Genomic DNA, 18884 nt, shown 5'->3' with positions numbered 1-18884 from the left:
CCTCACAGTAGGGGGTTACTGCACTGATTTTACACCCACAGGATCCTCTCTCAGGGCAGTGACAGGGGTGTTCCATAGGAAGGGAGAAAAAAAGCCAGCAGCAGGCTGTGGCCACCTCAGACCGACCACATCTATGCAGAGTCTCTGCAGGGCAGAGTGTTCTCCAATTTCTATCAGTTCGTGTCAGAATTACTAATGCTAATCGGTGTGCGTTCATTTTGCAGGAATTTCACATCTTGTTTTGCAACAAAACATTCCATCTACTTAACATAAGACACAAAGGCTAGATTAACTATAAAAGGAACAATTGCACTGTGAAAACAATAGCATTTTATTGTTTCTCTAGGATTGCAAGAAACAGTGAATGAAAGAATGGGACAGGGTATAAGGTAGCTAGAACCTTGGGAAGGAGTCTCCAATGTGTGGTCCCAGGCATAGCAACGGAAGCCTGAACTAAGAATTAGCAGAAATATTTCTTGGTAGGCCCCACCTTAAACCTTCTGATGGCCGGAGAGGTAGCACAGCGGTAGGGCGTTTGCCTAGCACGCAGCCGATCCAGGACGGATGGTGGTTCGAATCCCAGCATCCCATATGGTCTCTGGAGACTGCCAGGAGCAATTTCTGAGCGTAGAGCCAGGAGTAATCCCTGAGCGCTGCCGGATGTGACACTCCCCCCCCCAAACACCAAGAAAACCACCCCAAAACAACCCTCTTGGATTAGTCCTGGGTGTAGTGTGGGGTTGGGGTGGGGTGCTTTTGCTCCAGTGATGTGCTCTGGGGTTGTCTGTCATTCACCTGTCAGAACCTTTCAGAGTCTCTGCAGTTCTACCTATTGACCACCAGGGGACACTATCAGGCTGTGTTTTCTGCCTCTTCAGTCCAGATCTGGGTTCACTGACAGACTAAGACTGCAAGAGACTTTTGTTTCACGATTCTATTTAATTAAATCAGTTTATTTGGAGATTGGGACCGCATCCTGTGATGATTTAAGTACTTTTTTAGGCAACGTCCAGTGTTAGTAAGTCAGGACTTACTCGTGGCTCTTCTTAGGGATCACTCTTGGAGGGGCCCAAGGGACCATATGAGGTAATGGGAATTGAACCTGGGTCTTTGTGCAAGCACTTTACCTGTTGTTCTAACTCTCCAAATCCTTGAGGTGTTCAGGGTCCCTCCCAGAGTGCTCCAGGGACCATGTGGTGCTGGTGATGAGCCCAGGGCCAGCGCCATAACCGCTGGGCTGTCTCTTTTGTTCTCTATTTTATTTTAATAAAGAAGGGCTCATGCTGTATTGGAATTATTGACTCACTTCAGATGTCAGCATGTTTGAGCCTAACTGAAATGTCATTCTATCCTTTCTTAGCCGTGTCCCGATGTTGTGAAGGTGGGGAACCACTTGACAGAGTTTGTTTTCTTTGGAACATACAGAAATGTAAAAGTTTTGGGGTCAGTAGCAGGAACGAAGTTCCAGAAGAAGCTTAAATTCTGTAAAAGGTGGGTGATGGCCCTTTCTTCTCTGACCTTCCCTGACTGTCTCTAGTATCCCCTTCTCTGCCATCATTTTCCATCCTCTGTACTCAGCAGTAATTTTCCCATAACACGAGTGTGTTTGAAGTGGTTGATGCATTTTTAAACTCAATAAATTATAGCAAATGTACCAGTACCCCATTGATATCCTGAAAAATGAAGTGGATAATGGACTTAGTTATTATGTTTGTTTGTTTATGAGCTATACCTGGCTGTGCTTAGAGTTTATTCTTGGCAAAACTTGGGGGACTATATGTGATGTGGGGATTGAAACCATGCCAGCCCATGCAAGGCAAGTGCCCTATCATTATACTAACTCGCCATCCCCTCTACCTTGGACCCGTGTTTTGTTGCTCCACTTCTGTCTCCTTTGAGTGATATTTGCTGCTGATTTTGCATCGAGGGATGCTACATTTGCCTTCAGAACCATGGGCTCTATCAAGAGGGTCCCAGGGTCTCTGGAGAACAGGGGGACAGACTGATGAGTTACATACACCTTCCTGCCCCTCCAGTAGAAGGCAAGACTCTTCATGATCCTCAAATCCTGCTGCTGAGGCCAATCTAAACCTAAGTGGTTTAGATTTGCACTGTGACGGCTGCTGAACTCACCAGTTTATATATGTATGCATGTATATATTTTTAAATTTGGATTTAACCAAGATGCTCTTTAGGCTGTAGTCTGTTCACTGGAAAGGTATTTGGGTTCTAGAGTCTAGACTGTCCCTGTCAGCAAACTGGCTCAGTGACATCTGCATTCTGTGGTCAAGGTGAAGAGCTAGCCCAGGTGTATATGATGGGACATGAGATTCAGACTGAATCAGGTAGCACCCCCATTTTAGAGATCAGAAGTGGAGAATGAAAGGGGTCAAGACACCCTGAGATTTTATCCTGGTTAGAGCCAGTTATTGCAGGCACATGGCCCTAGAGTGCAAAGGTTTCTGCAGTCAGGGGGTCGGTCGGGTGCAGAGGCAGGGACAAGGGACTTGCTTTATAGGGTCTCCATGGGAGCCTAAAACCCCCATGATAGAGATGACCTGGGGAGGGCTTTTCATTGCTGGTGACCATTGAAATATGCAAGGAGAATTATGGAGAAGTTATGGAGGAGTATGAAAGAGATTTTGAGGGAATATGGTGGAGATATGAGTGAGAACTGTTAGAGATGGGAGGAATATGGTTGAGAGGTGGAGTAGGACAGTTTATATTTGGGAGAAATTGTTATTAGTTGGGGAGGATGATTGATTGATTGAGAGGTGGGAAGATGTTTGAGGTGTGGGGGAGCATGGTTGAGATGTGGCGTATAAAGTGAAGCCTTTCCCCAAACTTCCTTTTCCCCTCACCTCTTCTTTTAGTATGTAAAAGCTCATCTGGATTACAGGACCTTCCCCTACCCTGGTGGATGGGGTTCTGGATAATAATAAAGAAAGGGATCTGGCTTTTGGGCTCAGAAGAGAATGAGCACATGGCATATAGGCAGCAAATGGCAGAGGGTGTACATGGCAAAGAAAGGCCATGAGGCAAAAGGCAGACTAACTCCAATGAAACTTTAACTCACTGGCTTGGTGTATTATTTCTCTGCCACTACCTTGCTTCATCAGACCCATCTGCCTGAGAGATTAAACATACGGTGCCTGGGGCGGGCTCACCAACTTGTGGATTATTATAAATTTTTATTTTACGTTGGATGGTTGAGAGGTGGGGAGGACAATGAGGAGTAGGAGAGGACAGATGTGATGTGGGGGAGGATGGTTGATAGGTGAGGAGAACAGTTGAAATGTGTGGGAGGGCTACTGAAGGTGGGAGTAGCATTTCCAATACAGATACTCCTCGCTTAACGACCAAGTTCCGTTTGGTCGTTAAGCAAATTGGTTGTTAAGTGAGCAACTGTTTGTACTGTATACAGTAGTACAGTATATGCATAGTACTTGTCAAGACAGTATTCTGAATAAGCAAAATAATGAAAAAGATCAAACTGAAAACTTCCACTTGTTTTCATTTGCATGGGTTGTGTAATTTCCACACAGTACTGCAATGTATTATAGAACATAAAGTTAATAAAGTAGGTACAATAAAGCACCAAAAAACACAGTAATGTACTGTAGAGTGTACAAGATGGAAAAAGGATATTTAAAATAAAATAACGGTGACGAGATGGTCGTAAGTGCGAACGGTCGCTAAACAGGTAGGTCGTTAAGCGAGGAGTATCTGTATGCATTTCCTCTTCATCTGGGTGATGGGCACTGCCCTGGGCTGCCTGTTTTTGGGGTCCTTGGAAGTCAGAAGTGGACACCTCCAGGTCAGCCCTGTCATGTCATTGTTTAGAGTAGACTGTGGCCACTCAGTGTCCTGCACCTCATGGGTTTCAGGTGGCGCCATTGATCCTCTGGGCAGCTAATGACAAGTGTCCTATGCACAAAGTTTCAGGACACTTTGGAAGGGACCAACTGGGCCTCTAGGACAGAGACAAGGGTCTGATGATGATGAGTCATTGGGGCCCCCCTGTCACCTCCCCACTTCCTACCTCTCTCTCTCCATCCTCACACCCTGGATTGACATCAAGGCACTGAAGCCAAGGTCATTAGGCCCTCAGCTCTTCATTCTGCCCCAAGTGCCCCAGGGAGGGCACCCAACAACTCAGTGACTACAGGGTGGATCACCCCCCCAATCTGGCCATAACCTGTCTCTCCTGAGTGCTGGGGGGCTTGAAGAAACCCCTACGTAGGGGGGCACGTGTGCCCAGGGGTCTCCTGAGTCAGTAGGACAGTGGGATAATGGGGGCAGGCTGGTGGGAACACTGGGAATGAGATATGTGGCAGGACCCACCATCCCCTGCTATTACAGCTGGCCTGGGCCAGGTTAGGATCAGAGGCCGACTTGGGTCACCTCTGTCCTGGACTCTGGCCTTTAGGGAATGTGACTTATAAACCTGTATGTCCTGCTTAATGTGTAGTTAAGCAATTTTCAGAATATTTGCCCCCAGTTTTACCTTTTAAGCAAAGGAGGTGTCCTACCCCTTCCCCTAGGGCATGGTCAGGTGCCCTCTTGTGGTTCAGGCCCCATCCCAGATGCCTACAGGGACCCCTGTTTCCACTCTATCTGCAGGTCACCTCCTCACTCTTGGTGGCCCAGCACAGCCCCCTCCTTTCATCAAACCAGACCAGACTGGAGAGATCCATTGTCTGGTACTTAGGGGGATGCTGCTTTGAACATTTGTATGTGCAGACACACCATGTACACAAAATACACACCCAGATGTACACACATGATATAATAAAAGGTGGTGTCAGGGTGAATGGTATCTGCCAGTATGGGAATACACATTTCTGCTCCGACACACAATACATACATACATGTACAATGCACAATATGACACATATATACAGCACAAACATACAATCATGTACACACAATATATAGACACATACACAGATACTTATATAAGACAACGCATATGTTTCATGCACACATATGTAATACACATCTAAAATATTTAAATATACAGAAACCCACACACAAATATATATTGCACACAGCACAGACAGCCACACATCATACATACATGATGCACAAGTGGACGCCCAGACTTAGTACAGAAACATTTACATGTGCATATTCCACACATTGTGTGCTTCCTGTACAATCTGCATGGTCATACAGGTGCCCTCAGAAATCCTGTGAGAGTTCCAAACCCTTGGGACCCCCATGTGGATGGTGGTGGCCTCCAGCTGGCAAACCTCCTGCCCTGTCACCCCACTTCCAGCCTTAGAAAAAGGAAAGACCCTGTTCTTGAGTGTGACCCTTCTTCTGGCTTTGGCTACCACACAGGTTCCTTGTGTTAGACAGAGGCACCCCCACTTTGGGACACAGACCTGGAGAGCCAACTCAAGTGTCTGAAGGTCATACACCACAGCTCCTGCACAGAGGGCTGTGGTCCAAGTGAATACTGAGCCCCAGTTTCCTGGACACCTGGTCCCTCCCTGTGAGTGCTGAGCTCCAGTACTCAGTATGAGGGCTGGGATACGTGACATTCATACACTCTGACAGACACCATCTATCCTGACGCACACACCATTCATGTGGCTATAGACACACTCACACACCATTCACCCTGACGCTGCCCACCCCTTACTATAATTATCTTCTTTTATCTGAAATCAGATCCAGTGGTTCTGTGTGTATGTGTGGGGCTGCCCGAGAGCCCCAGAGGCCAGTGATCTAGGCTGAGTGTCTGGGAGGAAGGTCTGAGGATCTGAAGTTGTGGGAGAGTCAAGGGGAGGGGTGTTGGGAGTTTAAGAACTCCACCAGAACAGAGTATCCTCACACCTGTAATGGAGACCCTGAAAGGCAGAGCAGGGGGAGTCTTGGCCACAAACTCTGCCTCTATCCCGGGAAAGCCTGAAGTTACTGTTAGGGATTTTGAAACAATCTAAAAGTGGCCTCTCTCTCTCTCTCTCTCTCTCTCTCTCTCTCTCTCTCTCTCTCTCTCTCTCTCTCTCTCTCTCTCTCTCTCTCGTTTGCTTTTGGGTCACATCAGGTGAAGGTGTTCAGGGCTTACTCCTGGCTCTGCGCTCAGAAATCTCTTCTGGAGGGGCCGGAGAGATAGCATGGAGGTAAGGCGTTTGCCTCTCATGCAGGAGGTCATCGGTTCGAATCCCGGCGTCCCATATATGGTCCTCCCGTGCCTGCCAGGAGCAATTTCTGAGCCTGGAGCCAGGAATAACCCCTGAGCACTGCCGGGTGTGACCCAAAAACCACAAAAAAAAAAAAAAAAAAAAAAAAAAAAAAAAAGAAATCTCTTCTGGCAGGTTCGGGGGACCGTATGGGATGCGGGGAATTGAATCAGAGTCCGTCCAAGGTTGGCTGCATGTAAGGCAAATGCCCTACCACTGTGCTATCTCTCCGGCCCCCTTAATCACTCTCAATCAAAATAAAATCAACCAAAGAGGAAAGAGGAAAAATAATCTGAAAAAGGTTAGATTTCAGATGAGGTCAGTGCTAGTCTGAGCAATGGGTACAAGCCATCCTTTAAAGCTATTTAAAAGAAGAAGAAATCACAGATATTTGAATGGAATCCAGAGAAAACACACCCTAATAAAGGAAGACATAAACCAGGAAAGAGTCAAAACCTTGATATAATTAAACACACACACACACACACACACACACACACACACACACACACACACACACACACACACACACACACACCAAGATGAATTTGATCCAGTTCACCTAAGCTGGAATAGAAAATGTACCACATGCTTTCCCCGAGCCTCAGGTCTGACAGGTGTCTGGTTTTGGCAGGTGGTTGTTCCTTTCTTCCCCGTCAGCTCCTCAAAGTAACCTCCCTTAAATTAGGGTCTAAGTCTTAGCGGCACCCCCCACCCTGCCCCCATCAGCTCAAGGTCATAGTCCTGATTCACAGGAAGAGGGCTCAGGCTCAACTGACTGAGAACAAAAAATAAATGTGGGCCACTTGGGCCGGCTGGTTGAATATTTACAGGAGGGTTCCAGGACCCCACGAGCACTGCTTGGGAACCCCCACCCCACAAGGAAAGAGAACTGAGTTTTATACCAAGTTCTTATCAAACTGCAGAGTTTCTTTCCCTTTTTCTTCTACTTCCCAATAGACTTTTCAAGGAATGAAGGGAGGGAGAGAGAAAGGGATGAAAAATGAAGTGAGAAAATGGATTCAGGGAGGCAGAGAGAGAGAGAGGGAGGGAGGAAGAAAGAAAAGAGGCAGGGAAGGAAAGAGAAGGAAGAGAGCATGGAAGAAAGGGAGAAGAAGAAAGAATGGTATAAAGGAAGGAGTAAGGGAATAATGGAAGGAAGAAGAATGAAAGAAGGAAGGGAAGAAGGGAGGGAAGAAGGGAGGAACAATGAGATGAAGGGAAGAAGGGAGAAAGAAAGGAAGAAAGAAGGAGGGGAAAGGTGTCAGGATACCTTTTTGCTGTTGTCATTGGACTTCAGAGGAGCAAATTCAGAGGTCCCAGGGCATGGAGAGTTCATTGTGCCAGCAAGACTCACTTCCCCCCAAATGCCCAGCATCAATGTATAGCATTGATGAAAACATGCAAATAAATCATTTAAATAAAGCAGAAAGCATCCAAGCATTGAACCCAATCTCCTTAAAATTGAACTCGAGATAAATTCTGCCACAAGAAACTTCACTTTGAATGGTAGGGAAGAAAAGAGGCAAGCAAACAGAACTGCTTGGAAGAGAGGAAACGAGAAGCTATTTATCAAACCTGAGACCTGAATGTTGTCAGGAACTCTAATAGGCGCTGGGCTCAGAAATAAAGCCGAGAGAAAAGAACATTACAAAGGGACAGACAGACAAGCAAAGATTAGAAAATAACAGAATTAATTTAAAAGCCTATATCCTAGGATCTTGAAAAAAGACGGGGGTGGGGGGACAGGAGTGCAACTCCCAAATGTGACTAATCTGGTAGTATAACCTTTCTGCGGTTCCAGAGAACCCTGCGGGCAGCTCAATGGGCAGTGTGTGCTTTGCATGTGGCAACCCTGGGTTCGGCATTGCATGTTCCAGTGGCACTGCTGCTTGGAAGCACCGCCTGAGCACTGAGCTGGGAGTAGTCTCTCGGTTCTACTGAGTGTGGCCCTGGCTCCCCCTCAAAAAAAACCTAGGGAGATGGATGTGGGGGGTCCAGATTCAGCCCCCTCCAATGGGCAGGCACAGTTATCATCCTTCACACAGGAGTCAAAGCATGAGCCCATGAAGACTGTGGACTGGCCCGGGATCCCCTTTTAGGATCCAGCCAGAAATTCTGTTATTCAGGGCACCCCTGAAGGCAGCCTGGGCACTCTCATGCCTCTTCTTGAGCTATGCAATTATACATGCTGAACTCGGCTGACTGACACAAGCCTAGAAGGTTTGAGAACAGGCATTGGATTTGTCTTGGCAAATAGGAGGCAGAAGGAGAGAGGGGAAGGGCGGTGCATCCCTGGTCCTGCTGGAGGCTGGGAGGGGGGTACTGAGCCTGAACCCTGCTGCTCAGGCCTTCCTTGGCCAAGGCTGGGCCATCCTGCAGTCCCAGACCCATGCAGCTCTGTCCATGAGGGGTCTGGGGTCTGCTCTGGGGAACAAGATGCTACAGCCAGTCCCAGGTACTATGCTTTAGGGGCAGGCTTCCTTGAGATGTGTCCTCTCCTCTTCCTTTTGCCATTTTGTCATTCCCTTTTGTCATTCCAATATCATTGTCATGCCAATGGCCAGGAGGTGGCAGCGCTGGGGTCTCTGTCCTTTGAGAGTGTCACACCTGGGATGGCTGAAGGAGCATCACTAGGATGGGATTCAGCATGTGGGGTGGAGCCAGGGTCAAACTCAAGGCCTCACATCTGCCAGGCAGGTGACTGTGCCACAGAGCCATGCCCCAAGTGCCAGGTTTCTTTTTTTGGTTTTTGGGTCACACCGGCAGCGCTCAGGGGTTACTCCTGGCTCTACACTCAGAAATCGCTCCTGGCAGGCTCTGGGAACCATATGGGATGCCAGGATTCGAACCACCATCCTTCTGCATGCTCCTAAGTGCCAGTTTTTACTGTTGCTCTCCGGTAGGTGACACCCAGTGCTGGAACATGAACACGCAGTGCTGAACTCCCATGCTACCCTTTGAGCCCACCTCCCTCCTTCCCTCCTGTCTGAGGGTCATTGTAAGGTGAGCAACTGAATGTTCTTGTCCACAACAGGGCCAGCACTTCCCTCACTAGTGCGTTGGGGAGTTCCTCCAGGCATATTTGGGGGTCCTAGCTGCTCCTGCCTGTTCCCAGTAGGCCCCTCCAGATCCCTCCCCAATCCAGCTCCCCAATAACTAAGTGCTTTGGGGAAAGGGTCCTGGGATGTGGCACTTGAAATGCCTTTAGCAGGTTTTGCCTTCTGTTCCTCCCCTCCTCCCCTCTACCATTCCTTCTTCTCCTTCCCCCCTTTTCTTTTCTCCTCTCCTTCCCTTCTCTCCTCCCATCCTGGCTTTCCCATCCTCCTTCACTCCGTCCCACCTCCTCTACTTCCTCTCCCTCCCTATCCTTTCTTCCCTCTTTTCATCCCCCTCCTCTTCTCTTCCTCCCCCTACTCCTTCTTCACTCCCCCGACTCCTTTTTCATTTATTATTGAAAAATAATTTCCTCCTTTTCTCCCTTTTGCAGCCACACACACACACACACAAACACACATACACACACACCACACCACACCACACACACCCCTGGCTATGGTGGTGTTGTTCAGAAGTTGCACATCTGTTGCTGGAGCTTTGGCTGTTGGGCCCAGCGGAGCAGTGAGAGCGCACTCCTGTGGCTCTGCAAGTGTTCATTTCCCCAGGAAGTGTATGCTGATGTGATATCACCAGCATTGCCATGACTGCTGTTGTTGTGCCACTGCTGTGTTTATGGTGTCGTGATGGTGCTCATGCTGTTATGGCTGAGGCATTGCCTGACTCTGCACTCAGGAACTATTCCTGGAGGGGCTTGAGGGACCATACGTATGTGATGCAGAGAATCACCCTAGTTCAGCCGTATGCAAGGCAAATGCCCTCCCCACTGTACTATTGCTTCAACCCTCTGCTCTGACTTTGAATTGTGTCACACACGCTGGCTGTGACACTGGGATTGAGGGCCTTGAATCCCTGGTCTTAGGTTTGCAATCAGGGGTTTTAACCAACAGGACCTCCAGACTCCTCCTCCCTCCACCCCACTCCTCTTTTAGGCTCACTGGCACTGGGAGAGCTTCCGGTTCTCCAGGCCACTCTGGATGTGAAACTTTCTTGTAAGGGAGGAGGTGAGGCCTGAAGTGTGAGCTGCTTGAAATCTTCAGGGTTTCGGTTTTCATTACTTATGCAACACTGTCTCTTGCCTGGGTTTCCAGCTGAAACTGAAGGGAGATGCCACAGACCAAGGGCTTGGCGACTGGAAAGGAGGTTGTGTATGCCCAGGTGGCAAGACCTAGCAAGACCTGAGCTAAGGGGCTTTGGGGTGGGGGAAGCAGGCACTGGTGTTGTTTGGAGGCTAGTGAGGCTAGTGAGGACTGAGTGTGCCCCCTAGAGGGGGTCCTCACTTTTTGTGCTCATAAAAGCTGTAGGTCTGGTCCCAGATCACTGCCTGCCTGTCTTGGATCCTCCAGCAGATACCCAGGAAACCCTCTTCCTGCTGGCTTCTACTTTCAGCCCCTGGGTCTGGGGTCTGTAGACCATACAGAGAATGGGATCAGGGGCACAGGGAGGGTGGTTGAACCCTAGGACGGGGGAAGCAAGGTGTTTTGAGGAGGTGGGAAGGGCCTCTGTGTCCTCAGAGATGGCTTGGGAAGGGACAGAGCTGGAGGGAACCAAGGGCCTGGGCTTAGACTCCACGAAAGGACAGGAGATACTGGCAGCCAGGAATGGAGAGCCAATAATATTGGGTCATACAGTTCCCATCCCTGCTTAGCTAATCTTATAGCCCAAGAATGAGATCTCAAAGGCTACCCCCTATTGGGGGTCAATGAGGTGAGGGAAGATCACAAGGGTACCCGTGCCCTGGACACAGCACGTGAGGCAGATTTTCAGTTAAAGGTTCATTCCTCACATCTGACTCCCAGCTGGCAGCTCTGGGCCTAGAGGAACTAACTGTTCAGAATCCTGGGGGATGTGCCCACCTGGTCCAAAACCCTCACCCCAACCCTGGCCCATAGTCAGTGGATGGATCATAGGTTGGATCGGTGCAGGAACCACATCCCCAAAAGATAAGGAGGGATCGCAAATAAATTCAGGGCAAAGAACCCAACTGTTGGCTCTACTTAGGAACAAAACCTGCCTCATCTTCTCCCTCTTCCTCAGACTAACTCCTGAAACAGGAAGACAGGAAACAAACACAGTGTTCAAGGTGGTAATGGAATGACTTTTTTTTTTTTTACATTTTTCAACTACTTAAGACAAAAACATTACAATGATTGACTTCTTTCATTTAGTTACATAAATAAAAATTTTTATAAATATCTCTTTATAAACAATATAAATAGCTTTACAACATAAATACATTTATGCATGACATGAATTACAAACAGCTGGTTTTTGTTTTGCTCTTTTTTTTGGTGGGGGGGGGTGTTTAAGCCATACCCAGCAGTGCTCAGGGCTTATCCTGGCTCTGTGCTCAGGGATCACTCCTGGGACTTGGGGGATCATATGTGGTACTAGGGACTGAACTACAGTCAGCCACATGCAAGGCCAAACAAAGCCTTTACCCCGTATTATCTCTGTGGCCCCACAAACAGCTGGTTGTCCGTCTCTGAAAAACTGTCCCTTGTCATCACGCGGTGTAGATGTGTGGGTTTCATGTATATAATATATAATATATAACTTTTTATTTCTCATTTAAAAAAAAAACCAGACAAATCATACCCCTTCCCAAATAATCACACAGCTGGCGTCATGTATTCCCAGTACCAGAAAAGAAAAGGAAAGGAAAGAAATGGAGAAGCCACGTGTGCGGTGGAGATGCTTCCAGATGTGGACGGCTGACGGCCAGGGATGATGTCAGTAGGATGGACAGTCCCCAATCCTGAAATACAGAGAAGATGGCATACTCAGTCTGGCCTCTGAGCTGAGAAAGCCCAGCGTGCAAGGACTTTCTGGAACCTTCCTTCTCTTTCCACAGATTCACCTGCCCTCATCTTCGTGCAACTAATTCTAAGGAGGCTTTTTTTTTTTTTTGCCCAGGAAGGGGTCTCTGCGAGGCCTGTGTCTTTGGTATTATTGCAGGACTTGCCTGAGCATTGGGGTTGGGGGTGGGGGACACAGGTATGCACAGGAGAAAGGAGCAGCCCCATGCACCCTTGTTTGGCTATAAACTCTCCATCAGGGGCTCGTGGTCTGGGGCCACTGGAAGGAGGGATGAAACTAGAGGAGCTGGGGATCAGGTGTGTAGGTCCTGCACTGGCCAGGACTTCCTGGAGGCCCTGAGCATCACTGCTCTCCTGTAAACTGAGTAATAGCCATCACCGCCCAGGGCTGGCTTGGGGTCAGCAGGGGACAACACTGGCCACCAGCTATGTAGGACCACTAAGGCCACTTTCTGTAGACTCAGAAGGGACTCTTTTGAAAATAATAGAAATCAGGTCTCCTGTAGGGGTCTGGGGGTGGGTGGAGAGTTATCAAGGCTGCAACTCTAGTGTATGCCCTGGGGGGTAGACAGGAAAGAAGGTGACCCCAGAGAACAGCTGCTGAGATCTCTTTCTTCCCTAACCCCCGATCTGGCACATCAGTAGATGACAGATCTATGAGGTCCCCAGGACCTGTGGGCATTCTTCACCCTCTGTCTCTGTCATTAGCGTTTTACAATCACCGCCTTGGAACTCGAGACAGTCATTATGGCGCCGCTCGGAGCTGGTCCAACTGTGCGAACCTCAATATTCTCCTGAGCCCAGTGAGATCCCGGGCCTTAGAGGGTGCATCCTGCAGCCAGAGGGGATCTTGACCTCCTAAATGTGGGGACCCAGATGATGGAGGGCATTGGAGGTTGGGACGCTGCTAATGGGAAACGTGCAGCAGAAGGTGGACAGATAAACTTGGTAAGGAAGGAAGTTCTGGCCATCTAGAGTCCCCCTGTGCTGTGGCTTCACTCCACATTGGACTCCAGGACCCCACAGGCAGCCACAAGGCCATGCTGGCTGCAGGTCCCTGAGGGTGACTGAATTGCAGAGATCTGTGGCTCACTGTCTTGGTGGAGGGGAGAGTGGCGGCCTTCTCATGGGACCTACTTAGGGTTGAGGTTCAAGTACCACAGGCCATCCTCTTCTTTCCCTATGCGGGGTGAGCCAAGATTTTGAACTGGAGGATTCCACAGGGATCTTAGGAGGAACAGCAGACTCCTGCCTGGCTGGCCACAGGGCGGAGGAGGGAGAGTGAACATCTGGTGGGTGCAGAGGAGCACTCCAGAGTGGCGAGGGCTGGACTTTGTGAATTTGCGCAATAGAATAAAGCGTCACCCTGGCTGCCTGTCCCCCCACCCCTCCTCTTACCCACTCCTACCTCGTCAGGACCGTGGACAGCCCAGTTTTGCTTGACTCAGAGTGGGGACAAGGAGCAGAGTGCTCAGGGGCAGACGCGGCACCTGCGGACACCACTCAGGCAGGTCCTGCTGTTCTGTCAGGTCCCTTAGGGACCCTTCAGACCCAGCCAGCCAAGGTGCCAGTTTCAGGACAAAGAGTTTGCAGAGACCTGCTGGCTGGGTGCCCTTTCTCCTCAGCCCTCACAAACTCACCATCTCCCTTTAATGCCTCTCCACATGTGAACTGGAGCCAGCGCCGCTGGTTCGCTGGTGTTTTATTTTGGGGGATATACCCAACAGGGGGCTCTGCCTCTCCCGCAGATGGGGGAATGGGGCGGATGGGGTAGAATTGTTTGTTTTGGGGCCACTCCCGGCGGTGCTCAGGGCTGACTCCTGGCTCTGCATTCGGGGATCACTCCAGACAGGCTCAGAGGACTATATGGGATGCCAGGGATTGAATCCCGCTCAGCCACAAGCAAGGCAAATGGCCCCTCCAGGCTGTACCCACCCCTACCCCCCATAATATCTGATTTTGCCAAACTCCCTCACTTTTTCCATCGCTAAAATGGAATGAAACTTGGGGAGGAGGCCAATGCCTAGAGGGGAGGCCAATGCCTAGAAGGACACACACACACACACACACACACACACACACACACACACACACACACACACACACACACACGAATCCTTCCAGAGGGGCAGATCCAGGGAGAACCCCCACCGGGTCCCGGTACTCACCAGCCGCCAGGGGCCGCCGCTCTAACATCCCAGGCCGCTCATGGACCCGATGCGGTCCAGCTTGAGGCCGAAGCAGCCCTTGGACAAACCCTTCTTGTTGTTGCCTTTGAGTTTGCGCCCGCTGGGGTTCTCGCTCAGGAGGCGCACCCAGGCTGCACGCGACTTGGTGTCCACGCGCAGGTCCCGCAGCAGCCGCGAACGGTCGCCCTTGAGATTGGCAGCCCCGCCGCCCGGGGTCTTGTCGCCTTTCTTCGCGCCTCCACCCCCAACCTGGGGCTCCACCGACCCGTCGGCGGGCGCAGTTCGGGAGACCTGTGCAAGGGACCGTGGGACCGTGAAGGGGATGCGCGGCGAGGCCCCGGGGTGCCAACCAGGACGGTTTTCTCGGTTGCCACAGACACCCCCAGGAGCGCTGGCCAACTTGGGCCGCGCATGCATCCACCTGTCACCCGCTGAGACCCTCTGCGCTCCTTTTGCGGGGAGCCGCTCACCCTCTCTCTTTTGCCTCGGGCCAAGCCAGTGCCACGCGCGGCGGGGTCGGGGTGGGGTGGGGATGGAAGGCAGAGGCTGCAAGGCTGTCGACGTGATTTGGATCCTGGGCACCCACACTCCTAAGTCTTCCTTAGAGGGTTTCCCCGACTCTGAACCGCGCACATCTCCCTTCCCTCCAGCTGCGCGGTCCCCTCCCGGCCTCCCTTTTTTCCAGCCCGTCGGGAGGGTCCCCCCACGACAGCACCCACCTTCGGAGGCGCCCCGGGCTTGGCATCCGAGGGCAGGAGCGCGAGGAGCGTGAGCAGCAGGGCGCAGGCCAGCAGCTGGGAGAGGTGCATGGTGCCGGCGGGGTGCAGGGGCGCGAGTGGGAGCGCGCGGGGGTCGGTGGGCGCGGCTACGGGGCAGGAGCGAGTCCGGGTGCAGTTGGGGGCCGCGGGCTGGGTGCGCTCTGAACCCCGCGGCTCGGCGCGCCCCTTTATAAGCCAACCTGCGCTGACGTCATCCTCCCGCCCACCGCGCGGCCCGGGCCAATGGCACGCGCGCGCCCAGGTCCGGGCGGGGGCCGCGGGGGCTCCCCGTCTGTCCCCACCCACCCCTTCACCCCCCGAGGGATCCCGCCGCAGCTCGCTCGGGCTCTCTCCCGGGTCCTCGGGGGCTGCCCGAGAGTCTCATCGGAAGCCCCCACGAACCTCTCCAAGTGCCCAAAGCCCGTGCGCCCCGCGCCCTGCGCACCCGCTAGCATCTCCATAGACGCGCGCTCCCTGCAAGGGCTGTTTCCCACTCCCTGGCAGGTGCAGGGACAAGGTCAGCGGAGGGAAGGCACTCTCTGAAAGTCATACGGAATGTCTCCAAACTTGGTACCGCCCGCGATTACGCGTGTTTATCGGACTTGCACCCAACTCTGTCTCAAGCGCGGGCCACTGCTTTCCACCAGCGCGCGCCCCGATGGCCTTAGGCCGCAGTAGCCAGGACCCCTCCCGGGGGGAAGGCGGAAAGCGCAGACCCGGGATTGTCCCGGGCCGCAGGGGGGAGCGCTAAAGCCTTATCTATCCTAAGACCGAGCGCGCCTTTTTTCTTTCCTTTTCTTTTTCTTTTCCTAAACGCGTTTGAAAGTGAAGCGTGCAGAAAGGAGGTGGGCCAGGATTGTGTTCCCTCTGTGGCACCTCAGTCTGTCATGAGCACTTGGGCTGATCCAACCCAGAGCCAAGGACCCCCTGCCCATCCTGTCTGGGCTCATGAAAGGATCCCCATGGCGCAGAGAGCCTGGGTTCTGAGGACAGAACTCCCCAGCACCAAGCCCAATGTCCCTGTACAACCCTTGTCATGGGCCAACTCGACAGTCAAGCACTCCGAGAATGGACTATAAACTAGGGGTCCAGCTGGACAGGCAGCACCAACCGTCTGGCAAGGTGTTTGAGGGTGAGGAAGCTGGGGACTGGGTGAGGAGAAGAGTTGGGGAGAGAGGAGGTGCTGAAGCAGGGGCCGTCTCCCTGGCCTGAGCCACGACCCTCTCTCTCTCTCCCTCCCTCCCTCCCTCCCTCCCCCCCCCCTCTCTCTCCCCCATCCTGGCCCTCAGAATCAGAAGATGTGATCTATGATAATTTTATCCCTTTGTTTTGATTGGGACTTGCCCCTGAGGCCTGCACTGGGGAGCAGTGAAGTTGCCCCTCAGTACTTGCCTGAGGAGCTCAGACATCCCTGAGTTCTGGCGAGAGCGCCCAGGATAGTGCTCAGAGGTCATCGCCACTATCAATTGAGGAGAAAGGGAAAGGATGGTGCATCGTCAAGTGCCCCTCCTACCAATCTGGATCTTTTTGGGGACAAGTTTATTTATGACACGTCAGGGAGCTGGGCAAGATGACCCCAGAGTCGGGCTCTGGGCAGGTTTCCAGGGGCAGCAGCTGTAAACTCTGAGCCCCTCTGAAGGAAGAGCCAGGAGTGTCTGTGGCCAGGGACACCCCCTCTTGTGTGGCAGGCTGAGGACAGCTCATCCTGTTCTCCGTGATCCTGATGTGCTTGGGAATGAGGCAATGTCCTCTTTTCACAGGGAGTAGTGAAGAATACTGAGCTTCCCTCCTTCTGCGTGTGTGTGCATACACGCACACCCCACACACCTGGTGTGGACAGAGCTAACTCCTTGGATCCTATTCCTCACCTCCCACACCCCTGTTTCAGCCAAATCCAGCAATACACAGGGCTTACTCTTGGCTCTGTACTCAGGGATCACTCCTGGCAGCTTCAGGGGACCATATGGAGGTCTGAACCCTGGTCAATCTAATGCATGGCAAAGGCTCTACCTGTGATGTTATGGCTTCAGTTCCAATTGTAGTTCCTATCTCTGTTTTAGGACCACACTCGGTGGTACTCTGGGCTCTGCACTCAAATCTCACTCCTGTGGGGACCATATGGAATGTCAGAGATGGAAGCCAGGTCAGCCAATGCAAGCAAGTCCCTGTACTACTGTTGCTCCAGTTCCCTACTTCCTCTTAAGAGCCCTTACTTCTGTTTTTGCTTTTATTTGGGGGTACACACCCAATGGTGTTCAGGGATCACTCCTGGATCTGTACTTAGGGATCACTACTGATGGGGTTTGGGGGCCCCTCTATGATGCTGGGAATCAAACCAGGGTCAGTCGCATATAAGCAAATGCTTGCCCCACTGCCCTGTTTCTGTCTAGTGAACCTCCAGGTAGCCTGTACCTAGATGTGGGACACAGGTTCCTTTTGCCCACTTTCTCTCAAGAATTCTATCGCTTTTGCTTTTAGCCCTGGGTCTGGCCCTAGGTAAGTGTAAACCTGTGAGATACAGGCTGTGAATACTTGAATCACTCAGCTGCATGCTCAGTGTGAAAAGTTTTCCACTGGGTGAAGGAAAGAAAAACTCTAAAGTCGCCCCTTGGGCATCCTACAACCTTCAGGTGTCCTCAGAAAATAGGAGCTGATTTTATAGGCTGAAAGGTGGTTTTGTGGAGGGATACAACAGCAGGGCGTTTGCTTTGCACATCGCCTACCTGGGGTACCTGGGTTCGGTTCCCGGCAACCCATATGGTTCCCCAAGCCTTCCAGGAGTGATTTCTGAGCACAGAGCCAGAAGTAACCCCTGAGGGCCGCCGGGTGTGGCTCCAAAACCAAGGTGGGTGTACGGAGGTGGCTGTTTATTCCTCCTCCCAAGGCAGACTTTCTGGCAGAGGAAGCACACCTACAAAAGCAGGCCTACAGGCATTGGCCTGTGGCTGTGAGTGTGGGTGTTGGTTTTGTGGGAGACACAGAGTGGGTGATGAGGTTGTTTGAGTTAGCTCAGATGCCAGGACCCCAGCCCCAAGGGGAACATGGCCAGGGCCCAGGCACCAGGAAAAGATGGTTGGGTTCTTCCCCCTTCTGAATGGGTGACAGGTGGGTCATAGAGAGAAAAGGCCCTGCAGATGTCTGTGCGTCCTCTCCCCTCCTTCTCTTCCTGTTTATCTGCCTCTTGTGGAGAGCCATATTCACGGGATACTCTGGGAGAAAAGAATGGGAGACCCGGTCAGGGCGCGGGTTCTGAGGGGCCCTCTTGTCCACTCCAGTGCCCAGGAAGTCTGTGTGAAGCGTCCCCTGCTGGCCCAGGGCTGAAGCAGGCGGATTCTCAGTGCGTGAGGCCTCCTTTGTGACCATCTGTTTCTCTACCGTTATTTCATCCTGGGCCCCTTCCAGCTGCTCTGAGTCCCTGGAGGACACACACAGATTGTGGGCAAAGCTCCTGGGGGGCTGAGTAGGATTGGAGACTGCCTCGGGGCTGCAGTTCCCCACCTGTGAATGGGATGGGGGGACTTTTGGGCCTGGGAAGGTGTCGCTGCAGCTGTGATAGAGGAAATCACAGATTCACAGACACCCCCAATCTCAACAAACAGGCCCAAAGCAGGAGGCTTACTCCCCAACTCCCGAGCTCAAGACTGAGCTCAAGACTGCCCAGGAGCATGGATGTGTGGACCCCAAGCATGCAGAAACCGACACCCCCACTCTGGCAGGTTTTATTTATTTATTTTTGTTTTGTGAGCACACCCGGTGATGCTCAGGGATTTCTCCTGGTTCTGTGCTCAGAGGTTAATCCTGGCCGTACTA

General features: G+C 51.7%; 1 protein-coding gene across 1 annotated transcript; it reads right to left on the bottom strand.

Moving 5' to 3' along the window:
* Positions 1-11866: 11866 nt before the first annotated feature.
* On the bottom strand, positions 11867-15237 carry NPPC (natriuretic peptide C). Its single transcript, XM_049769343.1, has 3 exons — positions 15036-15237; positions 14296-14607; positions 11867-12066 (listed from the first exon to the last, which is right to left on the bottom strand). The coding sequence occupies exons 1-2, from the start codon at positions 15123-15125 to the stop codon at positions 14317-14319; spliced, it is 381 nt and encodes a 126-aa protein (XP_049625300.1). The 5' UTR covers positions 15126-15237; the 3' UTR covers positions 11867-12066; positions 14296-14316.
* Between the last annotated feature and the right edge of the window lie 3647 nt (positions 15238-18884).

Source organism: Suncus etruscus, chromosome 2 (genome assembly GCF_024139225.1).
Source record: "Suncus etruscus isolate mSunEtr1 chromosome 2, mSunEtr1.pri.cur, whole genome shotgun sequence".
Lineage (NCBI taxonomy): Eukaryota > Metazoa > Chordata > Mammalia > Eulipotyphla > Soricidae > Suncus > Suncus etruscus.
The sequence above is the reverse complement of the archived record's forward strand: the minus strand, read 5'-3'. Positions and strand labels throughout refer to the sequence as shown.